At 42.0% G+C, this 23743-nt stretch overlaps 1 protein-coding gene across 5 annotated transcripts in view; it reads left to right on the top strand.

Annotated features, from left to right (window-relative positions):
* LOC110529510 (ephrin type-A receptor 7) overlaps positions 1-23743 on the top strand; it is a 79833-nt gene that overhangs the window by 39956 nt on the left and 16134 nt on the right. For all 5 annotated transcript variants that reach the window (XM_036984909.2, XM_036984906.2, XM_036984908.2 and 2 more), the window contains exons 6-9: positions 18975-19099; positions 20193-20361; positions 21019-21130; positions 22011-22066. In XM_036984909.2, coding sequence (XP_036840804.1) covers positions 18975-19099; positions 20193-20361; positions 21019-21130; positions 22011-22066 — 462 coding nt within the window. The remainder of the gene's footprint in view (positions 1-18974; positions 19100-20192; positions 20362-21018; positions 21131-22010; positions 22067-23743) is intronic.

Genomic DNA, 23743 nt, shown 5'->3' with positions numbered 1-23743 from the left:
ATGATTTCTGAAGGCACTGTAGTAGCTATTCTCATCGAATTCTAGTCATTGAGCTAAGGGTAGTTGGCAATTGCGCAAACGCTAGAAAAAAATTTTATCCACTAATTAATCTGACTGTGGAAGTAGATAAAAGGCCTCATTTCCAAAATCCCGAACAATCCCTTTAAGATATTCACCTTTTGCTTGAAACACAAATTTAGTTTACGATGAACCAGGGAGATCCTTTGGAGAAGTTGCAACTCACTGCTCAATCCAGTTGACCAGCAAAGGGCCCTACACACCCTACGCAAACAGAGCGAAGGAGCGTCCTATACGGTCTGTTCCAACATTTTTACGCCATAAAAAAGTACATAGAGTACTTAAAAAACACTGCTACATCGCTTTGTTTGTGTAAAGTTTGTAGTGGCTTTAAGTAGAGCAGACTGAGTGAGGCTGGCCTTTGTGTTGGTATGCAGAGTCTGTACGCCCCTTTGCTGCCCATGGGGGTGACTGTGAGGCCCCAGTAAACACTCATATACTCTCTCTTTCTCTGAGACACACACACACCAGCTCAGCATGCACCTGTGACTCCCAGACACTGTGTTTATATGGAACACATGCTCGTCCATGCTAGATCCCCTGGCTGGAAAGGGCTCCAGCAGTTTGCAGCGTAGGCATTCAAGTGTTTCATTTCCTGTCGAAGAACTTAAAGGAGTTTGGAAATAAAACCTAAATAGTGATGCATGTCATAGATGCCTGATAGTGACCAAATCCCCATCGACCAGAGAGAAAAAAACACACACTTCCACGAAGCCAACCACCAATTTCAAGACCTTCGTGGATTGTTTCTTTCACAGAGGGAATTTTCCCAGCACTGCTCTGGGTGCAGACTAGTGGGATAATTTACTTACGATCCAGACAGTTTAACCCAGGTTGACAGGGAAAACTCTATCTACTAGACTGCCACACACTGGAAAACGGTTCCGTCAGCCTGAGGTTAGACATTTGATATCCATTTGCAGTCTATTTCAGCTTGTCACCATGACTTTTATACAGAGAGAAGAGTTGAAGAAAATGAGCTGCAACGTCTGCAACAAGAAAACAACTACCTACTTTTCAGAGTTTATTTTCTTCTTTTGAATTCAGCTTGGGAAAAATCACAGATTGTCTTATGGGATGGGCTTTGGCAGGACTTGTATGTTGTATCACACAAGAATGTATTTTGGTAGCAGCGAGAAACCGAGATTTTTTTCCGGGTCTGTGAGCATTACTCACTGTTGTTTTGTGAGATAAAAAGAAAGGAGGCAGATTGACAGGTCTGTTTTTTCACTCTTTCATTGTCTCATCAGCACACTGTCTGTCTCCTGCAGTGAGGGGAACTAATTATGTCTTCAACCCCCTGCTTCACCCCCTCCCCTTTGTTCAGATCATCACACTTGGAAATCATAATGAGTTTGAGTCAGACGACCACTTCGGCACTGAACGCAAAAAACAATATCAAAATCCAGAAATCCTCCAAAACTGCAGTTGCTACCTCTGAAAAGGCCTGCTGGTAATTGGGGGTGACCTCTTGACCCCCAAAGCTGTCGCCTTATAGCCTGACCACTAGCCACCTGCTTGTCTCCTCAGCTGTGCTAGCTGAGCTCTTCACCTTCCCAATGTACAGCAGCTCAGTACCAGAAACACATTGTCTTTTAGCAAAGGACAGGGAATATTTGACAGCCATCTGCTACGCTGCTTTTGATGATTTGGTATAAAAACAACAGTAAAAAGGTTTATATCATCCATGGAGTCCACTGAGTGTTGGTTACTGGTTGTGAAGCAGATGGGACAAACATCTGGGCTGGAAGAATTTAGCGAGGGGCAGGAGGGAAGCTGGGTCTGACTGAGAAGTGGCCTTCCTTGGGCTTTCAAACCTACCTCCCTCCCTTCCTCCTTTCCTCAGTATCCATGCCCAGTGGTGAGGGTGGAGTCATCTCTGTGGTCATCTGGGTTAGTCTGTAACAAAATCCTTGGACAGTTCTGTAAGAAGTTCTAGAGAAGGACTTTTTTTTTAAGTGTTCCTTTGGTGTCCTATTCTAACTAGGGAGTCATGTAGTTGGGAATTTAATTGCCTGTTTAACCTTGTGCATCAGTGCAATTTTATAATTTTATACTTGGATGACAAAAACATGTTTTTACTTAATACTGGTGGAGAAACGGCTTAATTACTATCTTGGTGTCTCAAAGGATATTTCTTCTGGTAGTAGACTAGACAATAGTCTGTGTTGGGGATACATTATCCTTGCATGATCAGATTCAGCCTTTTTGCTATTATTTGTGTTTGTTGTCTGTTGTGATAGTGTGGATGTGCACAAAGCTTTGGTGAAAAGGTGCTTTCTAGGTTCCTCATGCATAAAACCACCTTATTTCATAGTGGAATTATCAATATACATGTATTTTTATTTGAAGAGATCTTGGGATTGTTTTCTGAAAGTATTCTCTGAAGAAAAACGATATAAAAAACTTGAAAGAGCCGATATCCCCAGAGACTGCAATAATGAAATGAGTTAATTAAATTCTCCTCAAATGCTCTCGTTGTCACGCCACTGAATAGCCATAGCCAGCAATACTGTCACATAGCAGCTAGACTAATACACTTTGGCAAGACCATATTGTTTCATGCTGTGGATACTCTAGATTAGAGGTTACTGGCTGATACTGTAAGACATACTCCATGCACGGTAGCTTCATTGGGCTTGCTGCTGCAGGTGGGAGCAGGCTGAACCCCCAGACTGTCAATACGGTTTTGTTAGTTTGTTACCTCCAGATAATTGAAAGGTAGTTCATTTTAAATTGTGTGAACATTCCTGGTATTTACATAATAATACGGCAACATCCTCCAATTAGCTGGTGATTTGTGGATTTGCTAAAGAAAACAGTGTGAAACAAAGAGAGGCAAAATCTTCTGTCTGTCAGTGTGCAGTGCGGGTAATTGGGAACAGGGTTTGGGACAAGCTCAACAAACTGAAAGCAAACGATAGTCCAGCCCTCCCACTAGCCCTAAGCCTGTTCCTTACTGTCTAACAATGCCCAGAAATCACCAATTACTGTAATGGCAAATCCTGGCCTCAATACACAGGCTGAGAGAAGTGACACCTGGTTGATCTTCATCAACAAGGTTTACTTGATCTCTCAATACAGAGCTGCTCAGTCACTAACTCCCCTATATGCACAGCATTTAACCGTCTTAGTCCAATTTCAGGTTATTTTGTTATCCCATTGGGTTCATTGTTAGGAGAATGTTCTATCTGTGTAAAAGCTGTTTGTGTGCTCTCTGCATTGCTGGTGGTCCTCCCGGTTGTCCTCCCAGTGTAGAATATCACATCACAAACAGCCCCACCCCCTTACCCTTCACTCCCTGCTGCCGCCTAAACTAAATCCACATCGAGGCTGCATGGCCAAAATGGAGAGTGCATGGGATATGGATATGAATGGCTGGACTAACTGTTCTTTAGTTTAATAGTGAAGGATTAAGGCAATTCAGACTGATAAACAAAGAAAAGGCTGTGGCAGCTTTTTAATTGTGCTGTTTGATAAATGGCAGCTGCGTTAGGCCAGGCATTTTAGGAGACAACACAATTAAAAGTGATGTAAAGCATTGACTACTGATTAGTTCCATGTGGAGGGCTGAGAATTTGATTTGACCAGAACACATTTTCATTTGTAATAGATTAAGGGAAGTCTTCCCCCCTCTTCTAAAGACGAACAGGTCCACAGAATCTTGTGCTCTTACTGTACTGGCGTTCTCTTTGAGAAAATAAAATGACAATTCCGAGAGAAAATTTGAAGTAAGTCAAGATTGGGGTTTTTGTATCTGGCAAAGCTCCAAACTTTAATCAGGCTGACGACTTCAAAGGCCTTGCTGCCGGCCTTTCTATTTTCACATTTCAATACATTCCACTGGCCGTGTTCCTCCTTTCATAAATCCAGAGAAACGGATTCATCTGCCAAGCCTAGCTGAGTTTTATTGGGCCATTCCCTGGGTTTGTCATTTTAAGCAACTTGCAATAACTTCACCACAACGCCATGAAAAAGTCTTGCTTTGATTCCCAAATGAGAAAACATTATCCAGCTAATGGAGCTATTACAAAAAGTACCCTCAATGATTATTAATGAAACACGGTATGCTACCTACATCATGCTATATTTCATGAATACCGTTAGTCCTGCTCTTCTGTGGGCACATCAGAATCAGTCTCTATAGATGTAGCTGGGCTGACCTCTACAAGAATGTTTCTCAACTTTGAGTAAGATCTTGATTAGTAGCTTTTATAACATTTACCATTCAATATTTATCCTATTAGTCTGTGACTTACTTGTATTGTTTCAAAGGGCCATAGATTATTATGTAGTTGATCAATTGTTTTTAGGGCTGTTGGAGTTAATCAGTTCATCAGTTAATCAGTTAACTTTTTAGTCGTTTTAGTGCACCATTTTGTTTTTGTGTGATTATTTGCATTGTCTGAAAGTACAGTACCAAAATGCATAATATATACAGCTAAAATCTACAATGTGATGTAGAAACTAGTTGACATTGAGGTTAAAGAAAGTGTGCATTTTAAATGTACCTGATTTTGCTAACCATTACTTTAGACAGAATTAAGACATTAATATTCTTGTAATATTATTTTCTGAAAAATCCTTAAATTATACCTCACTTTGAGCAAATTCTGACAATGCGATTAATCACATAAAATTCTGAGAATAACTCATTTAAATCATTTGACAGCTCTAATGCTTGCTTTATATCAGAGATGAATTGCAGTCATCTTTTTCCTACATTGAGGAAAGAAGAAAGAGTCATTACAAAGTCAGTTAGAAGAGTTAGTAACCAAATAATGCTCTTATAAGACAAACTCTGAAGAGTTCATGGAACTGTACAGTGTTCTGAGGGATAATTACCTTAGATAATGATGCCAGTGTAACTCATCATGATCCTTATGTCAAAATGTGAGAACGTATTCATATTCACACACTCACACCTGCTCTCCCTTGTATGAGCAAAATGTTGATCTGAATATCAAAAAAATACTACATTTATAATACCCCATTACTATTTACCAGACTTGTGTAGCAGCAGAATCATTACAGCTGTTGTGTTGAGAGATCCATTGTTTTCCTGAGAGCTGCGGTCTGGGGGAATGAGTCTAACCAAAAGCAGTTCAGGTACTGAATACAAACAGAGAGGAAAAGACGGAGCGCGAGGATTTACTCCGCCCAAAATCTGTCCGCATGAGATAAGCCTGTTTTTGTATGGAACTCTAAGAGAGAGTGTTGAATTACCTGAGGCTTATTTGATCTAATAGAAGTTTCGTAATGTTTAGTCTGTTACAAATATACTGATATAAGTGGATGCACATGGCATTCTGGCAACTTTAAGATAAACAACTTAGCTGTGCCTGTTGTTCACACTTGTATCTGCCCTCTCATTGGCTAGGATGGTCCCACCTCATCTCGCCTACCTTCAATCATAGCGGACTTGTATTTCCATTGTTCGAGCGAGCGGTCACTTGGTTATCTTGTCAATATAATAGATCATCTTTGATACAAAACAACAACAAACAGATCATATCCTCCTACCTCAGCAGATATAACCTCCTGTGGTTCTATTTCCTGGGTCAAGGGTCATACTACTGTATATGGTATAGCTTAGCCAATATCCACCAGCTGAAAGGTTGGGGGCAGCTGCCTCCAAACCCCTCGCTTTATTGTTATTGTCATCCCACCCAGAACAGTGTTGAAAAGACTTAGGGGGGTGCTTTCTAGGGAAATGGAGCTGACCTGGCTATCTTCTGGGTATTATAGTGGTGTTGCGCTTCTCACGGCAAACTGAAGCCGATTTGTGCCCAGTGATTATGGCCAATCACATGCTCTGGAAGCTGGCGTAGGCGAGGGGAGTAGGGCGGTGGAGGGACAAAGGACAGTCTCACTGGTCTTTGTAGGGTAGAGAGAGAGAGAGCCTCTCTCAGCAGTTCAGGGTTCAGCTAAGCAACCTGAGAGAGACCCTTGTTTTAGAAGGTAGGATATCACTCAGCACAGTTTAGGTTGAAATCAGTGAGTGTTTCCATGTAAGGAGAGAGAAGACAGTGGTGGGAACAATCAGCTCTTTCTCATTCTGTTCAATTCATTCCCAACCTAGGGGTGGAAACAACGTAAGACTTCAATGAGTTTTAGCACGCCAAAACAGGTTTTACCTGACACTTTATAATAAATCATGGTTACAGTTGTGATCAAAACAGATTGTTGCGAGCTGGGGAAATGTGGCAAACCAACTCTGAAATTGTCTCCAAAGCCAGGAGTTGTAATGTTTTGCAGTGTGATGTGAGAAAGCCCCATAGACACAGAGTCATTGGATTTCTCTTATATATGGTAATCAGACATGACTCATAATCAGTTATTGTTTCTGTTTAGCTAATATAATACATCATGAATAAATATGGCTGGGTGGGCGGTCACATCTAAGATCATCAACGCATCTACATACTTTATTCCCTGAAGGAACTATGTTTGGAGTATGTGTTGAAGTGTAAATTGAGCACACACTGTCAATGTAAGTGCACACGTCTGATTTTCACCATGCCCTGTCATTTTGTTTTTGACTGAACATAAGACATCAAGCTTGCTTCACATCACACAGATGAATGATAGCTCACCGGCGATGACACACAAAAAGCTGACCTCTAAAACTATACTGTGACTAAGCAGACTGTTCCGCGCAATCTGTGTCTTAGCTGTCTGTATGGCTCAGTGGAGGGCGGGTTGAGGGCTGTGGGCTGAGTTTGTCTGGGTGTCCGAGGCAGGGTTTACTCATCATGACAGCTGCTGCTGCTAGTATGTGGGCCTTCCCCATCATGTCATTACTGGCTGCTTGGAGTTTGGTGGGCCTGCCAGCTCTGTCCCTCAACGCTCGGCACACTAAGCAGATTTTTCTCCCGCATGGACAGGCACGCTCACCTGTCACGGGCGGACTGAGTTCAGCTCCATCCTACACCCACTTGGAGTATTCCTCCCACTACTATGTTATGTCATCATCACCCGGTTTGCGACAGAGGTAGAATGAGGTGGCAAAATAGGAGGTAGAATGACGGAGTTGTGACGTGGGCATTTATCTGATTTGTGATTTACAGGCAGACATAAGAGAGCTAAGAGGCAGCATACCTCCCCTCTGAGAGCGTGACTGTGACCTGTGGCTTGAGAAACATAAAGAGTTGCCAGTAAACTGAGAGGGTCAGAGTTGTAGTGAAATCTACTGTGGTCGGCCATGTCGTTAAATGAAATGACTTTCTACTCTTTTTTTGTCCGTCTTTTTCAGTTTTTTTGTTTTGCCTACGCTACAACAAACATTCAATAGTTTGTTGAATAGAACCATCTCCCCACTTATCTCACTCTGTGAGTCTGTGATGTCAAGTTTGTTGACTGATCATTTCCAGTCTGCTTGCCAAACCAGAAAAAACACTTCAACCTCAAATCCGTGATGTTCAAAAAAGAAAGTCTTGATTATTGTGCTGCTCCTGCTTTATCTGTTGACAGACTCAGGTAGTCACTCAGTACACTGGCCACAGCAGCTCCAGGGGTGATGATGATGTCTTTATTTTCCAACATATCGCACCCCTGTAGCTTTCCAAAATGTTTCAAGCAGGCAGGGTTATTTTCCACACTGGGGAGAGATGGTCTGCCTTTGGCCTGGAATCCACAGGTATGGACCTGACTCGGTGTTCTTACACAGTGAGAGAAAGAGAGACAGAGAGAGGCAGAGAGAGAGAGAGAGACAGAGAGAGGTCTGCCGGCTTGGCTTAGAGCTGTTGGCAGTCAGCAGAGTGCGTCCAACCAGACTGCTCAATGCAAAATTACAGACTTGGCTGGAGGGGCTCTGGATATAATTTCCCTACTATGGATGCTGTCCAAGACTGTGATTAAAGAGCATATGAGCTCTGATTAATATGATCATCTTGGTGATGACAGAGGTATTTCTATAATAAATAGATCTTTATGATGCCAACCCTCGGTGATCATATGTTCCCCCGATTCCTGCGAAATGGTTTTGTAGTGGTTTCATTTGGCATTTGTATATTCGCCGTGCCGATGCCAAACTTAAGATTTATTCACCGCTGATCAGGAAATGAGGATGCGGGGTTAAGGCAGTCTAAGACAAGCAGAGCTGCCGTTGTAGGAAGGCATAGATAAGTGGCCATAATGCTCCAGACCCCAAAAAAATAGTCGTGCCTCGGGATTCCGACACACGCTAGCCCCATCACCCTCCAGCACACTGCATTTTATGAATTCTCTCTCATTTCAATCCCCTTATGGCTCGGTTGTCCAATCAAGGCTTTAGATGCCTGCGCCGGGGGCCTGGGGCTGTGCTTTGACATTTAATAGAAGCGACGAGGAGGTGGAGGGCCTTGTGGCTGGTTAGCAGTGGATCCTGTAAATGTCCACAGTCACAGTCAGACCTACTCTTAGGAACATTCTGCCGTGTGCGCCGCTGCTGTAATCTGCCTCTGTGCTTTTTCAACCCAGAGCCTTTGTTTTATTAAGATAAATGATAAAGCCACTCTGTATGCAAACACATAGGCTTTCTCTGCTTAGGCCTGTTGGTGGATTTGAAAAGACAGGCCTTGCAGCTGCCTGCAGCAGAAAGGTCATTGAGGCAGGCGATAAGCAGATCCAGGTGTGTACATTACTGCATTACCACCTGTCCCACTACTTTCATTTCTCATCAGTTGTTTCATCACCTGATTCCCTGTGATATTCAGTGTGCTGAGCAGGATTTAGATATCATCATTAGAATACGACTCACAAGGGATTTGGATGAGCATGGCCGTGGCGTATTTTTTCTGCCTTGAATTCCATGGATCTGGCCCTGTACATCTTTCAGGGAGGTTCTGTTCTGTACTCCGACTGGGATTTACACTAAGTGAGTTCAGATGGAAAACGGACTGGAACAAAAACTAGATTCATTTACAAAGCCACAGAGATCTCACTCTGTTTTTTACCTTACATGTATTTCCGACGACCGCCCCTAAAACAGGTTGGTATTTAGCATCGTTTACATTCTTCTCCTCCCACATCCAGGCATGCTGTTTATTGTCAGTCAAATTTGGATTGCCAACATAAGTCAACAAAAAGCCTTATTTGGCAGCAAGTAAAATGTATTGCATTAAATTGGCCTCTTGTATTCCCCTTGGTGTGAGCAGCAGAGGATTTGACAGAAATACGGAGCTGAATTACACATTTTATGACGCTGTTATTGCATGTTAAGAAGCCAAATTTGACTTCAGAGGTGAATGCAGGGTCTTTGTGTTGTGTTGTGTTTTGTATTGTAGTATATAGGGCAGGGACAATACCAGTATCGCAATATTTTATCCATTGCCGAAATTATTTGGTCCTTTAAAACCTGCTGTGAGTAAAATATTGTGTGCTATAGCTTGGAAAATAAATTCATGTGACTCTGGATGACAACATAATGATGTTTGTTTCCAACATTACGGTTGTTTTCCTAAAGAAGTAGGAATCCGCTTCGTGTTTTGTTTCCTTGCTAACGAGTATCGTGATACTGGTATCGTCCCGGGCCTAATAGTACATGAACCATTGTTTACTCTCTAATAATACATGGAACATTGTTTACTCCCTAATAGTACATGGACCATTGTTTACTTCCTAATAGTACATGGACCATTGTTTATTCCCTAATAGTACATGGACCATTGTTTACTCCCTAATAGTACATGGACCATTGTTTATTCCCTAATAGTACATGGACCATTGTTTACTTCCTAATAGTACATGGACCATTGTTTACTCCCTAATAATACATGGCCCATTGTTTACTCCCTAATAGTACATGGACCATTGTTTACTCCCTAATATTACATGGACCATTGTTTACTCCCTAATAGTACATGGACCATTGTTTACTCCCTAATAGTACATGGACCATTGTTTACTCCCTAATAGTACATGAACCATTGTTTACTCCCTAATAGTACATGTACCATTGTTTACTCCCTAATAGTACATGGACCATTGTTTACTCCCTAATACTACATGGACCATTGTTTACTCCCTAATAGTACATGGACCCTTGTTTACTCCCTAATAGTACATGGACCATTGTTTACTCCCTAATAGTACATGGACCATTGTTTACTCCCTAATAGTACATGGACCATTGTTTACTCCCTAATAGTACATGGACCCTTGTTTACTCCCTAATAGTACATGGACCATTGTTTACTCCCTGATAGTACATGGACTATTGTTTACTCCCTAATAGTACATGGACCATTGTTTACTCCTTATGTTACAGCATCTTTCTTTTTCTTGGTTCAGACTTTTATTCACATTTATTTACATTGAAGTAATTTAGCAGAGTCTCTCATCTAGAGCGATTTACAGTAGTGAGTGGATACATTTTTGTACTTTTTTTCCATACTGGTCCCCCGTGGGAATGAAACCCACAACCCTGGCATTGCAAGCGCCATGCGCAACCAACTGAGCCACACGGGACCTTGTTATTGGCTGTGGTTCATTAGCCTAGTTGACTATTATAGCCAGGGAAATGTCCTTATGAAGACAGAATTATTTGGGTCCCCGGCCTTGAAAACAAAACATTGACTTATCTTTCTCAGACCATTAATGCGTACTATATGACTGGCAACCAAAAAGACATTTAGGCTATCATTCTTCTATTTACATCATCATGATCCTGAAGTTGATGATACAATTTTCCTTTTACCTTGAAACATGTCATTATAATTGTTTAATATTGTCAGCGGGCCACTAGGGTATAAATAGGAGCTAAATGCAATGGTCTGGTCACTCTGAGGAAGACATCAGCTTGACGTCGAAACATCAGTCACTTGTCCGCATTCTGTACAATGGATTAAAGTGAGCAATAAGAAATCAATCTCTGCCTTTTTTTGTTGCGTGCTTCAACTCCTTTTAACCTGGAATAGGCACTTTAGGATTTTTTTTCTTGGTAATCCAGTCTCTTGGTGACACATTGTTTCTCTCTTATAAATCACTCTCATTTTAATAAGTTTTTGTATTTATTTAAATGTTATTTTATCTGACCTTTATTTAACTAGACAAGTCAGTTAAGGGCAAAAAGGCCTCCTGTGGGGACGGGGATGGAAAATAAATAAGGGATGAAAAATAAATCTATACAGTGCCTTGCGAAAGTTTTCAGGCTTCAAACATAACGATATAAAACTGTATTTTTTTGTGAAGAATCAACAACAAGTGGGACACAATCATGAAGTGGAACGACATTTATTGGATATTTCAAACTTTTTTAACAAATCAAAAACTGAAAAATTGGGCGTGCAAAATTATTCAGCCCCCTTAAGTTAATACTTTGTAGCGCCACCTTTTGCTGCGATTACAGCTGTAAGTCGCTTGGGGTATGTCTCTATCAGTTTTGCACATCGAGAGACTGACATTTTTGCCCATTCCTCCTTGCAAAACAGCTCGAGCTCAGTGAGGTTGGATGGAGAGCATTTGTGAACAGCAGTTTTCAGTTCTTTCCACAGATTCTCGATTGGATTCAGGTCTGGACTTTGACTTGGAAATTCTAACACCTGGATATGTTTAATTTTGAACCATTACATTGTAGATTTTGCTTTATGTTTTGGATCATTGTCTTGTTGGAAGACAAATCTCCGTCCCAGTCTCAGGTCTTTTGCAGACTCCATCAGGTTTTCTTCCAGAATGGTCCTGTATTTGGCACCATCAATCTTCCCATCAATTTTAACCATCTTCCCTGTCCCTGCTGAAGAAAAGCAGTCCCAAACCATGATGCTGCCACCACCATGTTTGACAGTGGTGATGGTGTGTTCAGGGTGATGAGATGTGTTGCTTTTACGCCAAACATAACGTTTTGCATTGTTGCCAAAAAGTTCAATTTTGGTTTCATCTGACCAGAGCACCTTCTTCCACATGTTTGGTGTGTCTCCCAGGTGGCTTGTGGCAAACTTTAAACGACACTTTTTATGGATATGTTTAAGAAATGGCTTTCTTCTTGCCACTCTTCCATAAAGGCCAGATTTGTGCAATATACGACTGATTGTTGTCCTATGGACAGAGTCTCCCACCTCAGCTGTAGATCTCTGCAGTTCATCCAGAGTGATCATGGGCCTCTTGGCTGCATCTCTGATCAGTCTTCTCCTTGTATGAGCTGAAAGTTTAGAGGGACGGCCAGGTCTTGGTAGATTTGCAGTGGTCTGATACTCCTTCCATTTCAATATTATCGCTTGCACAGTGCTCCTTGGGATGTTTAAAGCTTGGGAAATCTTTTTGTATCCAAATCCGGCTTTAAACTTCTTCAAAACAGTATCTCGGACCTGCCTGGTGTGTTCCTTGTTCTTCATGATGCTTTCTGCGCTTTTAACGGACCTCTGAGACTATCACAGTGCAGGTGCATTTATACGGAGACTTGATTACACACAGGTGGATTTTATTTATTATCATTAGTCATTTAGGTCAACATTGGATCATTCATGGATCCTCACTGAACTTCTGGAGAGAGTTTGCTGCACTGAAAGTAAAGGGGCTGAATAATTTTGCACGCCCAATTTTTCAGTTTTTGATTTGTTAAAAAAGTTTGAAATATCCAATAAATGTCGTTCCACTTCATGATTGTGTCCCACTTGTTGTTGATTCTTCACAAAAAAATACAGTTTTATATCTTTATGTTTGAAGCCTGAAATGTGGCAAAAGGTCGCAAAGTTCAAGGGGGCCGAATACTTTCGCAAGGCACTGTATATATAAATATAGGACAAAACACACATCATGACAAAAGAGACAACACAATACTACATAAGATATACCTTAGACAATAACATAGCAAGGCAGCAACACATGACAACAAAATGGTAGCAACACAACATGGTAGCAGCACAAAACATGGTACCGACATTATTTGGCACAGACAACAGCACAAAGGGCAAGAAGATAGAGACAACAATACATCACACAAAGCAGCCACAACTTTCAGTAAGAGTGTCCATGATTGAGTCTTTGAAGAGATGGAGATAAAACTGTCAAGTTTGAGTGTTTTTTGCAGCTCATTCCAGTCGCAAGCTGCAGCGAACTGATGATGGGGATAAGAGTGATCGGCAGTGCATCTCCAGGTAGGAGATGATTCCATTCATGCTCTACATGAGGGTAGAGGACAAATATCTCCATGACAACCAAGCAGCCCCAGCTACTCTCCTATCCTCTTGGAGGAATCGGGGTGTGTGTCTCAGAGCTGCTGATGATAGGCTGCCAGCCCTGTTAGCCCTACTTCCTAATTTGGCCACTGACACTGAGCAGAAGAGTGAATTTTCAATAAGTGGGGTCCCTGCTGCCTAAACGATTATGTAACAAAGCTGACCAGTGATTTCTGCATCTGTTACACAACTATTTGGAGATTAGAACAGAGTTCACACAGCATGGGACAACCATTGAGGGGCAGGTTTGAACGGATCGGACTGATTGAGGGGCAATGATGCACACGGCACTGTCCATGTCAGTGAGTATGAATATTAAAGGGGTCTGGAGCAATTTCCCCCCCACTGACCCTCACACTCACGGCACAGTTCAGCACAAGACTATAGTTATTTTGTTATGGTGGGTGACACACAGGAAACCTGCTGAAACGCATTGAATTGAATTCATTTGCAGACATAAAATTGGCCAATCGAGAAGTTATTCATCATTGATTCAAATTTTGGTCAGAAAGCTTTTATTCGATGTTTTAAAGATGTAGACACAGTATACCATTGTTACCACAGTATACTGATGTAATATGAAAGAGCCAACCTCCTCTAAATCAGTTTCTGCTAATTACTTTGAAGCAGAGGCCCCTTTGACCTCCCTGCATGCCCAGCAAAGGTGCCCCTAGTCCAGCATTGTCATTATACAGGTAGTGGTCTGACTAGCTAGCTAGTCTCTTGCTAACTCTATTTTGAAGCACACCACATCAAGGGTAATTTGATAAGGGTATTTATATAGGGATATTTTCACAAGGGTATTTTACAAGGGTATTTATGTAAGGGTATTTTATAAGGGTATTTATATAAGGGTATTTTTATACGGGTAATTATATAAGGATATTTTTATAAGCGTAATTTTATAAGGGTATTTTTATAAGGGTAATTATATAAGGATATTTATTTAAGAGTATTTTTACAAGGGTATTTTTATAAGGGTATTTATATAAGGGTATTTTACAAGGGTATTTTATAAGGGTATTTTATAAGGGTATTTTATAAGGGTCTTTTTATAAGGGTAATTATATAAGGGTATTTTATAAGGGTATTTTATAAGGGTCTTTTTATAAGGGTAATTATATAAGGGAATTTTATAAGGGTATTTTATAAGGGTATTTTAATAAGGGTATTTTATAAGGGTAATTATATAAGGGTATTTTATAAGGGTATTTTATAAGGGTATTTTTATAAGGGTATTTTATATGGGTAATTATATAAGGGTATTTTTATAAGGGTATTTTATAAGGGTAATTATATAAGGGTATTTTATAAGGGTATTTTAAAAGGGTATTTTAAAAGGGTATTTTATAAGGGTAATTATATAAGGGTATTTTTATAAGGGTATTTTTATAAGGGTATTTTTATAAGGGTAGTTTTACAGACACTCTTTTATACGTAGCACTCACACTGAATTTGAATCAGGGTAAATATAGAGATGATCAAATGAAATATAACTCACAGATGAATAAAGACATTCTAGCTTTGGCTTATTATCTATATTTAATGACTTGTTTGAAAAGAGAAGGAGATTGCCAAGTGCTGGGAGTGAAAGGAGAGAACCCTGGTTCTGCTGTAGGTGCTGAGCAGAGCTTGGGAATTTCTCTGTTACAAAGGACTCCACTCAGCGATGTCATCCACATGAAAGCTGAAGCCTTGATCCTTCTACAAAATGAAAGCGTTACTTAACGGGGCTGAACAATTTACGTCTGCTGTGGTCGCTCTCACCATCTCCCTCCCCGAACTCTAAGCGGAGGTGACAAAGCTGTGAGCGGTGGTGGCTGGGAAAGCACATTTCCGTGTGTGGCTCGTCGCGGCAGGCAGTGGAGCGGGCGGATGAAGGACGCACACCAGTGCAGATCGAGGCCCACTAGCCAATCCCGGCAGTTCCCCTCACATTCATCAAAGGCTGGGCCTATCATTGTCTGAGGTTTTTATTTTCTGAGTCACTGAGCCTCTACTGCTTGCTCTGAACACAAAAGGTGAATTCTCCTTCTGTCTTTTTTTCCATGTCTGCTCCCAGAGTGATTGAAGAACCTTCACTACTAGGCTGGTAGACCCAGTCTGCTGTTTCCAGCCCAGGCAAGACTACACTGTCTCCCAGCCAGTTAGGCTATAGCTGGAAAACTAGTTATAACAATGAGGGAGTACACCCACCGCTTACACACACACACACACACACACACACACACACACACACACACACACACACACACACACACACACACACACACACACACACCATCTCTACTTCCCTTCGTCCACTGCTTCAACATCCCTCTCTCTCCTGGGTGCCGCCAACATTTAATACCAGGGAGTTTTTCCTCTCCTACGTGAGTCACAATGTCAAATGGGAAGTATTGGGGATTATGTCATAGCTCATTAGTGTCAACCCTGGGACCATACTGTCGCCGATCTTGATGTTTTCATAGAGGCTCCCAATCTATTAAAATTGAGATCCTTAAGTGGGCCATAAATATCAAGCTTGTGGTCATGACAGATTGAAATCTAGAGGACAGACCAAAAACAACGTACTGTGTGTAAAACATGTCTGAGGTGGTTCCTGTCTGTGTGACTTCACACCGGTTTCCTTAGCCTAATATTTATATCATAGGCTAACCCAAAGTATGTTATCTGCAGGTGTTTAAAGTGTTGAAATTACCTTGTTGTTATTAGATTTCCTGTCTACTGTGCAGAGCCTGTTAGATGCAGCAAACTCCCACTCATTTTCTATTTAAATGCTGTTAAGGAACCATGGCTTTTAAGATAGTATACGTCATCGAGTACACTCAGTCAATAATGTGGGCGTAAGATACTCAAGCTTGACTTCAGTAGTTTGGTAATTAAAAGCAGAGTAGTTTATAGAGGAGCAGAAAGAAAGGAGTTTCTATAATGAACTGACATTTTCTCTGCCACTACTTCCGCCACTGTAGACTTACTCAGAACCAACCGGCTGAGTGAAAGAGAAGCGGATATTAAAATATTCCAGCGTAATGTATTCATAAAGGTATTCAAATGCAGCGCATGACAGAGAGTGGGCTTCCGGATGAGTTAGCTTTACAGGGGGAGGTGTTGGGGGTCACTAATACATTCTCTAACATTGCAGACTGAGTGATTGCACAAACGCTTTCCCCCAAACAGTCACTTTGAGACGGGCATAACAATTAATAAATGTTCTGGTACACTAAGCCCCTCGGGTTTGTTAAAAGTCTTGTGGCTGTCTGGGTTCTGGTCTCTATAATGTTTAGTACGTCATTAATGGTTGTCACAGGGTGCTGCCTGAGTAATCCACAGGGGAGGAATAGAACCGTTTAAAGGAACATGCCTTGTCCGTATTAATAACCAACCCAGCTCCCTCACTCATTTTCACCCCTCAAACATTTGAGATGTTTCAAGGCCACTGCTACCCCTTCCTTTTTTAAATGATCATTGGAGAATTCACTTTTTTCTCTCCTGTGGAACAGATCTGCAAATGGTGTGCATTGATCTAATGATGGCACCTAGTGAAAACAAAACATTGCAGATGTGTGTCACCTGTGGTTGAGTTAGGGAGGGAGGGAGGGAGGGAGGGGTGAAGTGGAGGAGGGAAGTTTGGATGGGCTGCTGGGTGACTGACAAGAGTCCTAGCAGAAGGCTCAGGGCCAGAGGGGGGTAAATGTGGAGGATCTGATGATGAGGCCTGCCTGAGCATGTGTCCCAAATGGCACCCTATTCCCTACATAGTGCACTACTTTTGACCAGGGCCCTTAAGTGTCCAAAAGTAGTGCACTATATAGGGCAGGGTTTCTCAACTGGCGGCCCGAGAGAGAGACATGCTAGAGGTGTCTTGAGGCTGTTCTAAACTCAAACCAGAACATCCATCGATCAGGAGAAAGGCGGTTGTCTGTACTTATAAAAGGACCAGTCACAGGGCAGGGTGCAGAGAACAGGCATCCAAGATGGCCCAAGTTAGGCTGCCTAACCTTTTGTTGTGGAAACTTAATTGTCCCAGTAACTGCGAGGCCATTGTGAAAAAGATATATTGTTACCTTGCTTTGGTTGGATTGGTAGGATTATATGTGACATATCAAAACAGGGAGTTTGTGACAGGGTCTCTGGTGTCGTGTGCGTTACTGTCAGGAATGCAGATGAGCCCTAACAAGGTTTAAATCCAGCAGCAGTCATTAGCGGGGAGATCATCTTAAAACAAATCTGGGGTCAGGCCCTGTTGGGGCCCAACAGCTCCGGGAGCTCCTCTTCCACTGGGTCACTAAACATCATGACACATAGAGACATCAGCACTTTATCCGCTCTGAGCTCCAACTTCAACCTTCCTTCCCACACAATCAGGGCTCCCCCTCCTCCTTCCTATGCGAAATCCCTTTGTCTGCTTATTTCATAGACATTCTCATAGGATATAGGATAATAATTATTTATTTATTTATTACATTTATAAAACGCTTTTCATTATACAGAATAATCTCAAAGTACATAAAATAATAAATAAAGAAAAAACAAGTGGAGACAGCTAGACATTAAGAACCCAGCTGACACTAGCAGGGACAAGGACACCAAGGAGCACAGATATCAACAGAAAGCCCCGAGTCTGTGGTGCCTTCAGGTGGTCCGGGAGGGCAAGCTGAAAGCTGAAAGGATATACTCTACTGTATATTCATAACTTCAAGTTCAATTAGTATTTTCCATTTTCTGTGGAAGTTCTGGAGTTAAACCTTATGTGTCATAATTTGTGATTCTGAGAAAATAAAAGCATTGTTTCATTCAGAACCTAACTGGCCTTGAGTCATGACTGTGTGGAAGTAAGAGTATCATACACCAATCTGTCCATCTTCCAGCTCACACCAGCAATGAGCAATGCACGCCCCAACTGCACAAAGATTTGAATTCATTACCTTGAGTTTATTATCTTTGCTACAAAAAAACCTGCCTATGTTTACTTCTTCTTGCTTAACAATGGATATTCAAACGTGGGAGAATTTAAATATTCAGAACTGTTACAATGTACAATTACAAGCTTAACTTCACAGCTCTTCACACCCGGTGCAGTAACAAAACACTTTAATTGTGCTGTAGAAGGGGAAAAAGAGACTGACTTTCAGAGTTTATGCTCAGTGCAACAGATAATTACTCTGCTATAAACCAGGTGTCGCGAGGTTACAGGTACATTTCACTAAAAGGATTTTTGAATGCCTCTGTCATTAGGGAGAATAAGTGCTGCCGGTTCGACCTCCATCTCACTGGAATTTATTTTACTTCATTGTAATATTCAGTATAATAATATATGCCATTCAGTAGATGCTTTTATCCAAAGTGACTTGCTATCATGTATGAATACATTTTACATGTGGTTGGTCCTGGGAATCAAACCCACTACTGTGGCGTTACAAGTGCCATGCTCTACCAACTGAGCTATGAAGGACCACATGTATAGAGAACCCACATGTTGAAGTTTTACACTGGCTGGGATAATGCTATCTTACGCTGTATGCACTGTAATTAAGAGGTGTAAACATTTAGGAGCAGCCGTGTGAATAGAGTGTGTGTGTGTGTGTGTGTGTATTTGTTTGTGTGCGTGCGTTTGATGAGTTTGAGAAAGAAATACACATTTAAACATGCAACCAATTGCATGGAGAAAAAGTTTATTTAAAAAAGACTGTGTGCAGAGTGGGTTCGCCCATCACTTATTGACATGTCTTGTTCCAACAGCTCCCTCCCAAGTCAGTGAGGTCATCAGGGAGAGAGTGCAGCAGCGAAGCGTCCAGCTCTCCTGGCAGGAGCCTGAGCAGCCCAACGGAGTCATCACTGAATATGAGATTAAGTACTATGAAAAAGTGAGTGTGTTTGAGAGAGAGAGAGAGAGAGAGAGAGAGAGAGAGAGAGAGAGAGAGAGAGTTGAGTGTGTTGCCTGTCCGTGTGTATGTACCTGTGTGTGATTGTGTTACAGCTTTGAACACAGACAACTTTGGCTCTCCCAAACCCTACCCCCCATCCCCTCCCTATCTCTATCCTCTCCTTTTTAGTTTCATTTTGCCTACTCTTCACTTCACATTCTATCTGCATGCCGTTGCGAGTGGGATCGGCTGGATTCTGCGAGGAGATCCTTTGTCCCATAATTGCAATAATGAATGAGACGCTCATAAGATTTTAATCAGTCCCTGGTTCTTCACAGCCACTCACACACACATACCAGGCAGCACACACTTTATCATGCTACTCTGCCATCATTAACAATCTGTTTCTGTATCTTCCCTCTCTCCTTTCCCCCCTTCACCCCCTCATATATAATATAACCTCAGCTCTCGCGTGTCCTAAGTCTGAGCAGATGAACAAGGTAGCGATGGGGTTGAGGAGGTTGAGAAGAGTGGGTTTAACACAACAAATCAAAGGGCTAGATTCCATGACTCCTGATGTTCCAGGCCCTGTTGGCCATGGCCTCTCAGGCTGCCAGGAATCAGTCTCCTGTGTCACGTACTGTAGCTATAGTCTGCCCAGCTGTAAAATTGGAAGCAAGCATGACTTCACTCCTAACAGGCTTTGGCATTCCATTTGGGTTTTTTTGCAGAGCAAATCATTTACAGATCAACAACAAAAGACACAGTACACGCAGTCTGTAAATTCTAAACGGATTCTGAGCCTGGCATCATAGCTTTTTTTCTTCCTATTGGTTTGAGCTAGAGAGTCTACACAGAGAGTCATTATTTAACACCAGATAGGGTTAAATAGTTCATTAATAAATCTTCTGAAATCATATAAAAACACCAGACAAACTGAGGCATTCACACATTTACAGACACATTCTGGCTGTATCTTGGTGTCTCAGATGGAGTCAATTCATTCATCATCTAGACATACTGGTGTCTACTGTCTACGGTTGCAAATTGACAGGATGATTATAACACAAATCCTGTTTGTTCCTCTCTATAGGACCAGAAGGATCGTATCTACTCCACAGTGAAGTCCAGATCCACGTCAGCCACAGTGAACAATCTGAAGCCCAGCACAGCCTACGTGTTTCAAATCCGAGCCTTCACCACGGCCGGCTACGGCACCTACGGACCCCGCCTGGAGATCACTACCAAGGAGGAGGCCTCAGGTACCAGCAGAACACATGCACAGGCAGAGATGATTAGTGTGTAGACCTTCATCAAAATGCCACTGATCTCATAGCTCCATTTATCCCATTTAGAAATATGGTTGAGTATCGTCCACAAGGAGCAGTAGGTCCCAACTAAAGTGCCAGGGCTCAGAAATCATTACTCTTCCTCTCTCACTGGTGTTTATATAGCAACTGAAGTGACTTGATTTAAAATGCATGAATTCTCCCAGTCATACACCATGTGCACTGACAGTATAAAGTGCCTTAGCACCATTCTTTTGAGCAATTGGTGGTTTGTCAATGCAAACAGTCTAACAGCATAATAGGCTCTGAACGGGAGACAATCCAAACTGAATGTGTCATTGTTTCAAATGAAGGGCACCAGCATTACCATCTGGGACCGTTAAGCCCACTTTCTGAAACAGTGGAGCCGTGCATGCAGAGGGCCCAGAAATAGAACTAGCCTTCCGTGTCTCTGTGGTAAAGGGTGAGAAGGGGGTTATCAGTCTCCCTGCTCGCTACTCATTGGTTCTATTATGTCCTGCAGATTTCAATGCCTGATGTGCTGAATGTTCACACTGTGTGCCCTTTGTCTGTGTGTGTTTGTTTGTGTGTGTGTGTGTGTGTGTGCTTACATGTGTGTCCCTCTCCAAGCATCCACCATTGTCTCCAGCGAGCAGAACCCCGTCATCATCATCGCGGTGGTGGCCGTGGCGGGGACCATCATCCTGGTCTTCATGGTGTTTGGCTTCATCATTGGGAGAAGGTACGCTCTCGCGGGCCCCATTGACTCTCCACTGCTGTGAGTCTCTGCTTGTCAGTTAGCCTTTCTGTCACTCACAGGCCTCCATAGCCGTGGAGTCAGTCCACCACACACCACAGGCACCCATCGTCTATGGCATGCTGTGCTAATGGATTGTGATGCATCATTTTCCAGTCCTCACACTGTGAAGAACAACTGACTCGGTTTTTTGCATGTTTATTTTTTGTAATGGATCCATTATAGAGACAAAAGTACTCTAAAATTAAAGCTTTTGTCTCCTCTTTGTGCGTGTGTGTGCGTGTGTGAGTGTGTGCGCGTGTGTGCCTGCACGTGTGTTACATCATTGGCGTTAAACAGTAATACACTCATGACACTGCCTGTAGCCGTCTCCTCCCAGATCAACCCTCCTGTGTGTCAGTCACCACCCTGCTCTCCTCCAGTGGTCCTTCATTTCTATGTGGATAGCATTTCATCACAGCATGCCTTACATGGGGGTAGAGCCATACACATGTTATTTCTATATCCATTTGACATTAACCTGCATGTCAATCATCACTCCATTATCAGTTCAGTTTGTTGGCAAACCATATTGTACAGTGCTATAGAACAACCATGTACTACGAATTACCGGCCCGAGGATGCATTCAATACATCAATGTTACACATATAACAAGGACTACTAAACAGTCTTTTACAGAGTATGTATATGGAATACCAGAGGTGGGTACTTTAGTTCAACATCAGCACCCAAACAGTGTTCCCATGCTTCTCAACTGTATCTGTACCTGCAGCATTGTGGCGCTGCATTAAGATTCTAGTAAAACAGTCTTCTGCCTCGGCCCGATCAATTGATTGTGTGTTCCTCCACCTCTCTCCCTGTCAGGCACTGTGGCTACAGCAAGGCAGACCAGGAAGGAGACGAGGAGCTGTATTTTCAATGTGAGTCCCTTCTTTCCTCATCAGCTCACACACACATTGAAACATCTCACTTACAGCATGTCGCCTCACAGGAAGTGGGTCCAACAACATTCCCCCAACTGAGTTTAAAAGTAATTGCCTAAGGTGTATGTAAACTTCTGACTTCAACAAAATGTACATACACCTTAGCCAAGTACATTTAAACTCAGTTTTTCACAATTACTGACATTTAATCCTAGTAAAAATTCCCTGTTTTAGGTCATTTAGGATCAGCACTTTAGTTTCAGAATGTGAAATGTCAGAATAATAGTAGAGAGAATGATTTATTTCAGCTTTTATTTCTTTAATCACATTCCCAGTGGGTCAGAAGTTTACATACACTCAATAAGTATTTGGTAGCATTGCCTTTAAATTGTTTAACTTGAGTCAAACGTTTCAGGTAGCCTTCCCACAATAAGTTGGGTGAATTTTGGCTCATTCCTCCTGACAGAGGTAGTGTAACTGAGTCAGGTTTGTAGGCCTCCTTGCTCGCACACACTTTTTCAGTTCTGCCCACACATTCTCTATGGGATTGAGGTCAGGGCTTTGTGATGGCCACTCCAATACTTTGACTTTGTTGTCCTTAAGCCATTTTGCCACAATTTTGGAAGTATTCTTGGGGTTGTCCATTTGGAAGACCCATTTGTGACCAAGCTTTAACTTTCTGATGTCTTGAGATGTTGCTTTAATATATCCATATCATTTTCCATTCCTCATGATGCCATCTATTTTGTGAAGTTCACCAGTCCCTCCTGCAGCAAAGCACCCCTACAACATGATGCTACCACCCCCGTGCTTCACAGTTGGGATGGTGTTCTTCGGCTTGCAAGCCTACCCCTTTTTCCTCCAAACATAATGATGGTCATTACGGCCAAACAGTTCTATTTTTCTTTCATCAGACCAGAGGACATTTCTCCAAAAAGTACGATCTTTGTCCCCATGTGCAGTTGCAAACCGTAGTCTGGCTTTTTAATGGCGGTTTTGGAGCTTCTTCCTTGCTGAGCGGCCTTTCAGGTTATGTCGATATAGGACTCGTTTACTGTGGATATAGATACTTTTGTACCTGTTTCCTCCAGCATCTTCACAAGGTCCTTTGCTGTTGTTCTGGGATTGATTTGCACTTTTCACACCAAAGTACTTTCATCTCTAGGAAACAGAACACGTCTCCTTCCTGAGTGGTATAGCGGCTTTGTGGTCCCATGGTGTTTATACCTGCGTACTATTGTTTGTACAGATGAATGTGGTACCTTCAGGTGTTTGGAAATTGCTCCCAAGGAAGAACCAGACATGTGGAGGTCTACAAAGTTTTTTTCTGAGGTCTTGGCTGATTTCTTTAGATCTTTCCATTATGTCAAGCAAAGAGGCACTGAGTTTGAAGGTAGGCCTTGAAATACACCTCCAATTGACTCAAGCTTCTAAATCCATGACATAATTTTCTGGAATTTTACAAGCTGTTTAAAGGCACAGCCAACTTAGTGTATGTAAACTTCTGACCCACTGGAATTGTGATACAGTGAATTATAAGTGAAATAATCTGTCTGTTAACAATTGTTGGAAAAAGTAGATGTCCTAACCGACTTGCCAAAACTATAGTTTGTTATAGTGGTTGAAAAACAAGTTTTAATGACTCCAACCTAAGTGCATGTAAACTTCCGACTT

Source organism: Oncorhynchus mykiss, chromosome 8 (genome assembly GCF_057628025.1).
Source record: "Oncorhynchus mykiss isolate SJ-2025 chromosome 8, ASM5762802v1, whole genome shotgun sequence".
NCBI lineage: Eukaryota > Metazoa > Chordata > Actinopteri > Salmoniformes > Salmonidae > Oncorhynchus > Oncorhynchus mykiss.
This window is presented reverse-complemented; position numbering and strand designations above follow the sequence as displayed.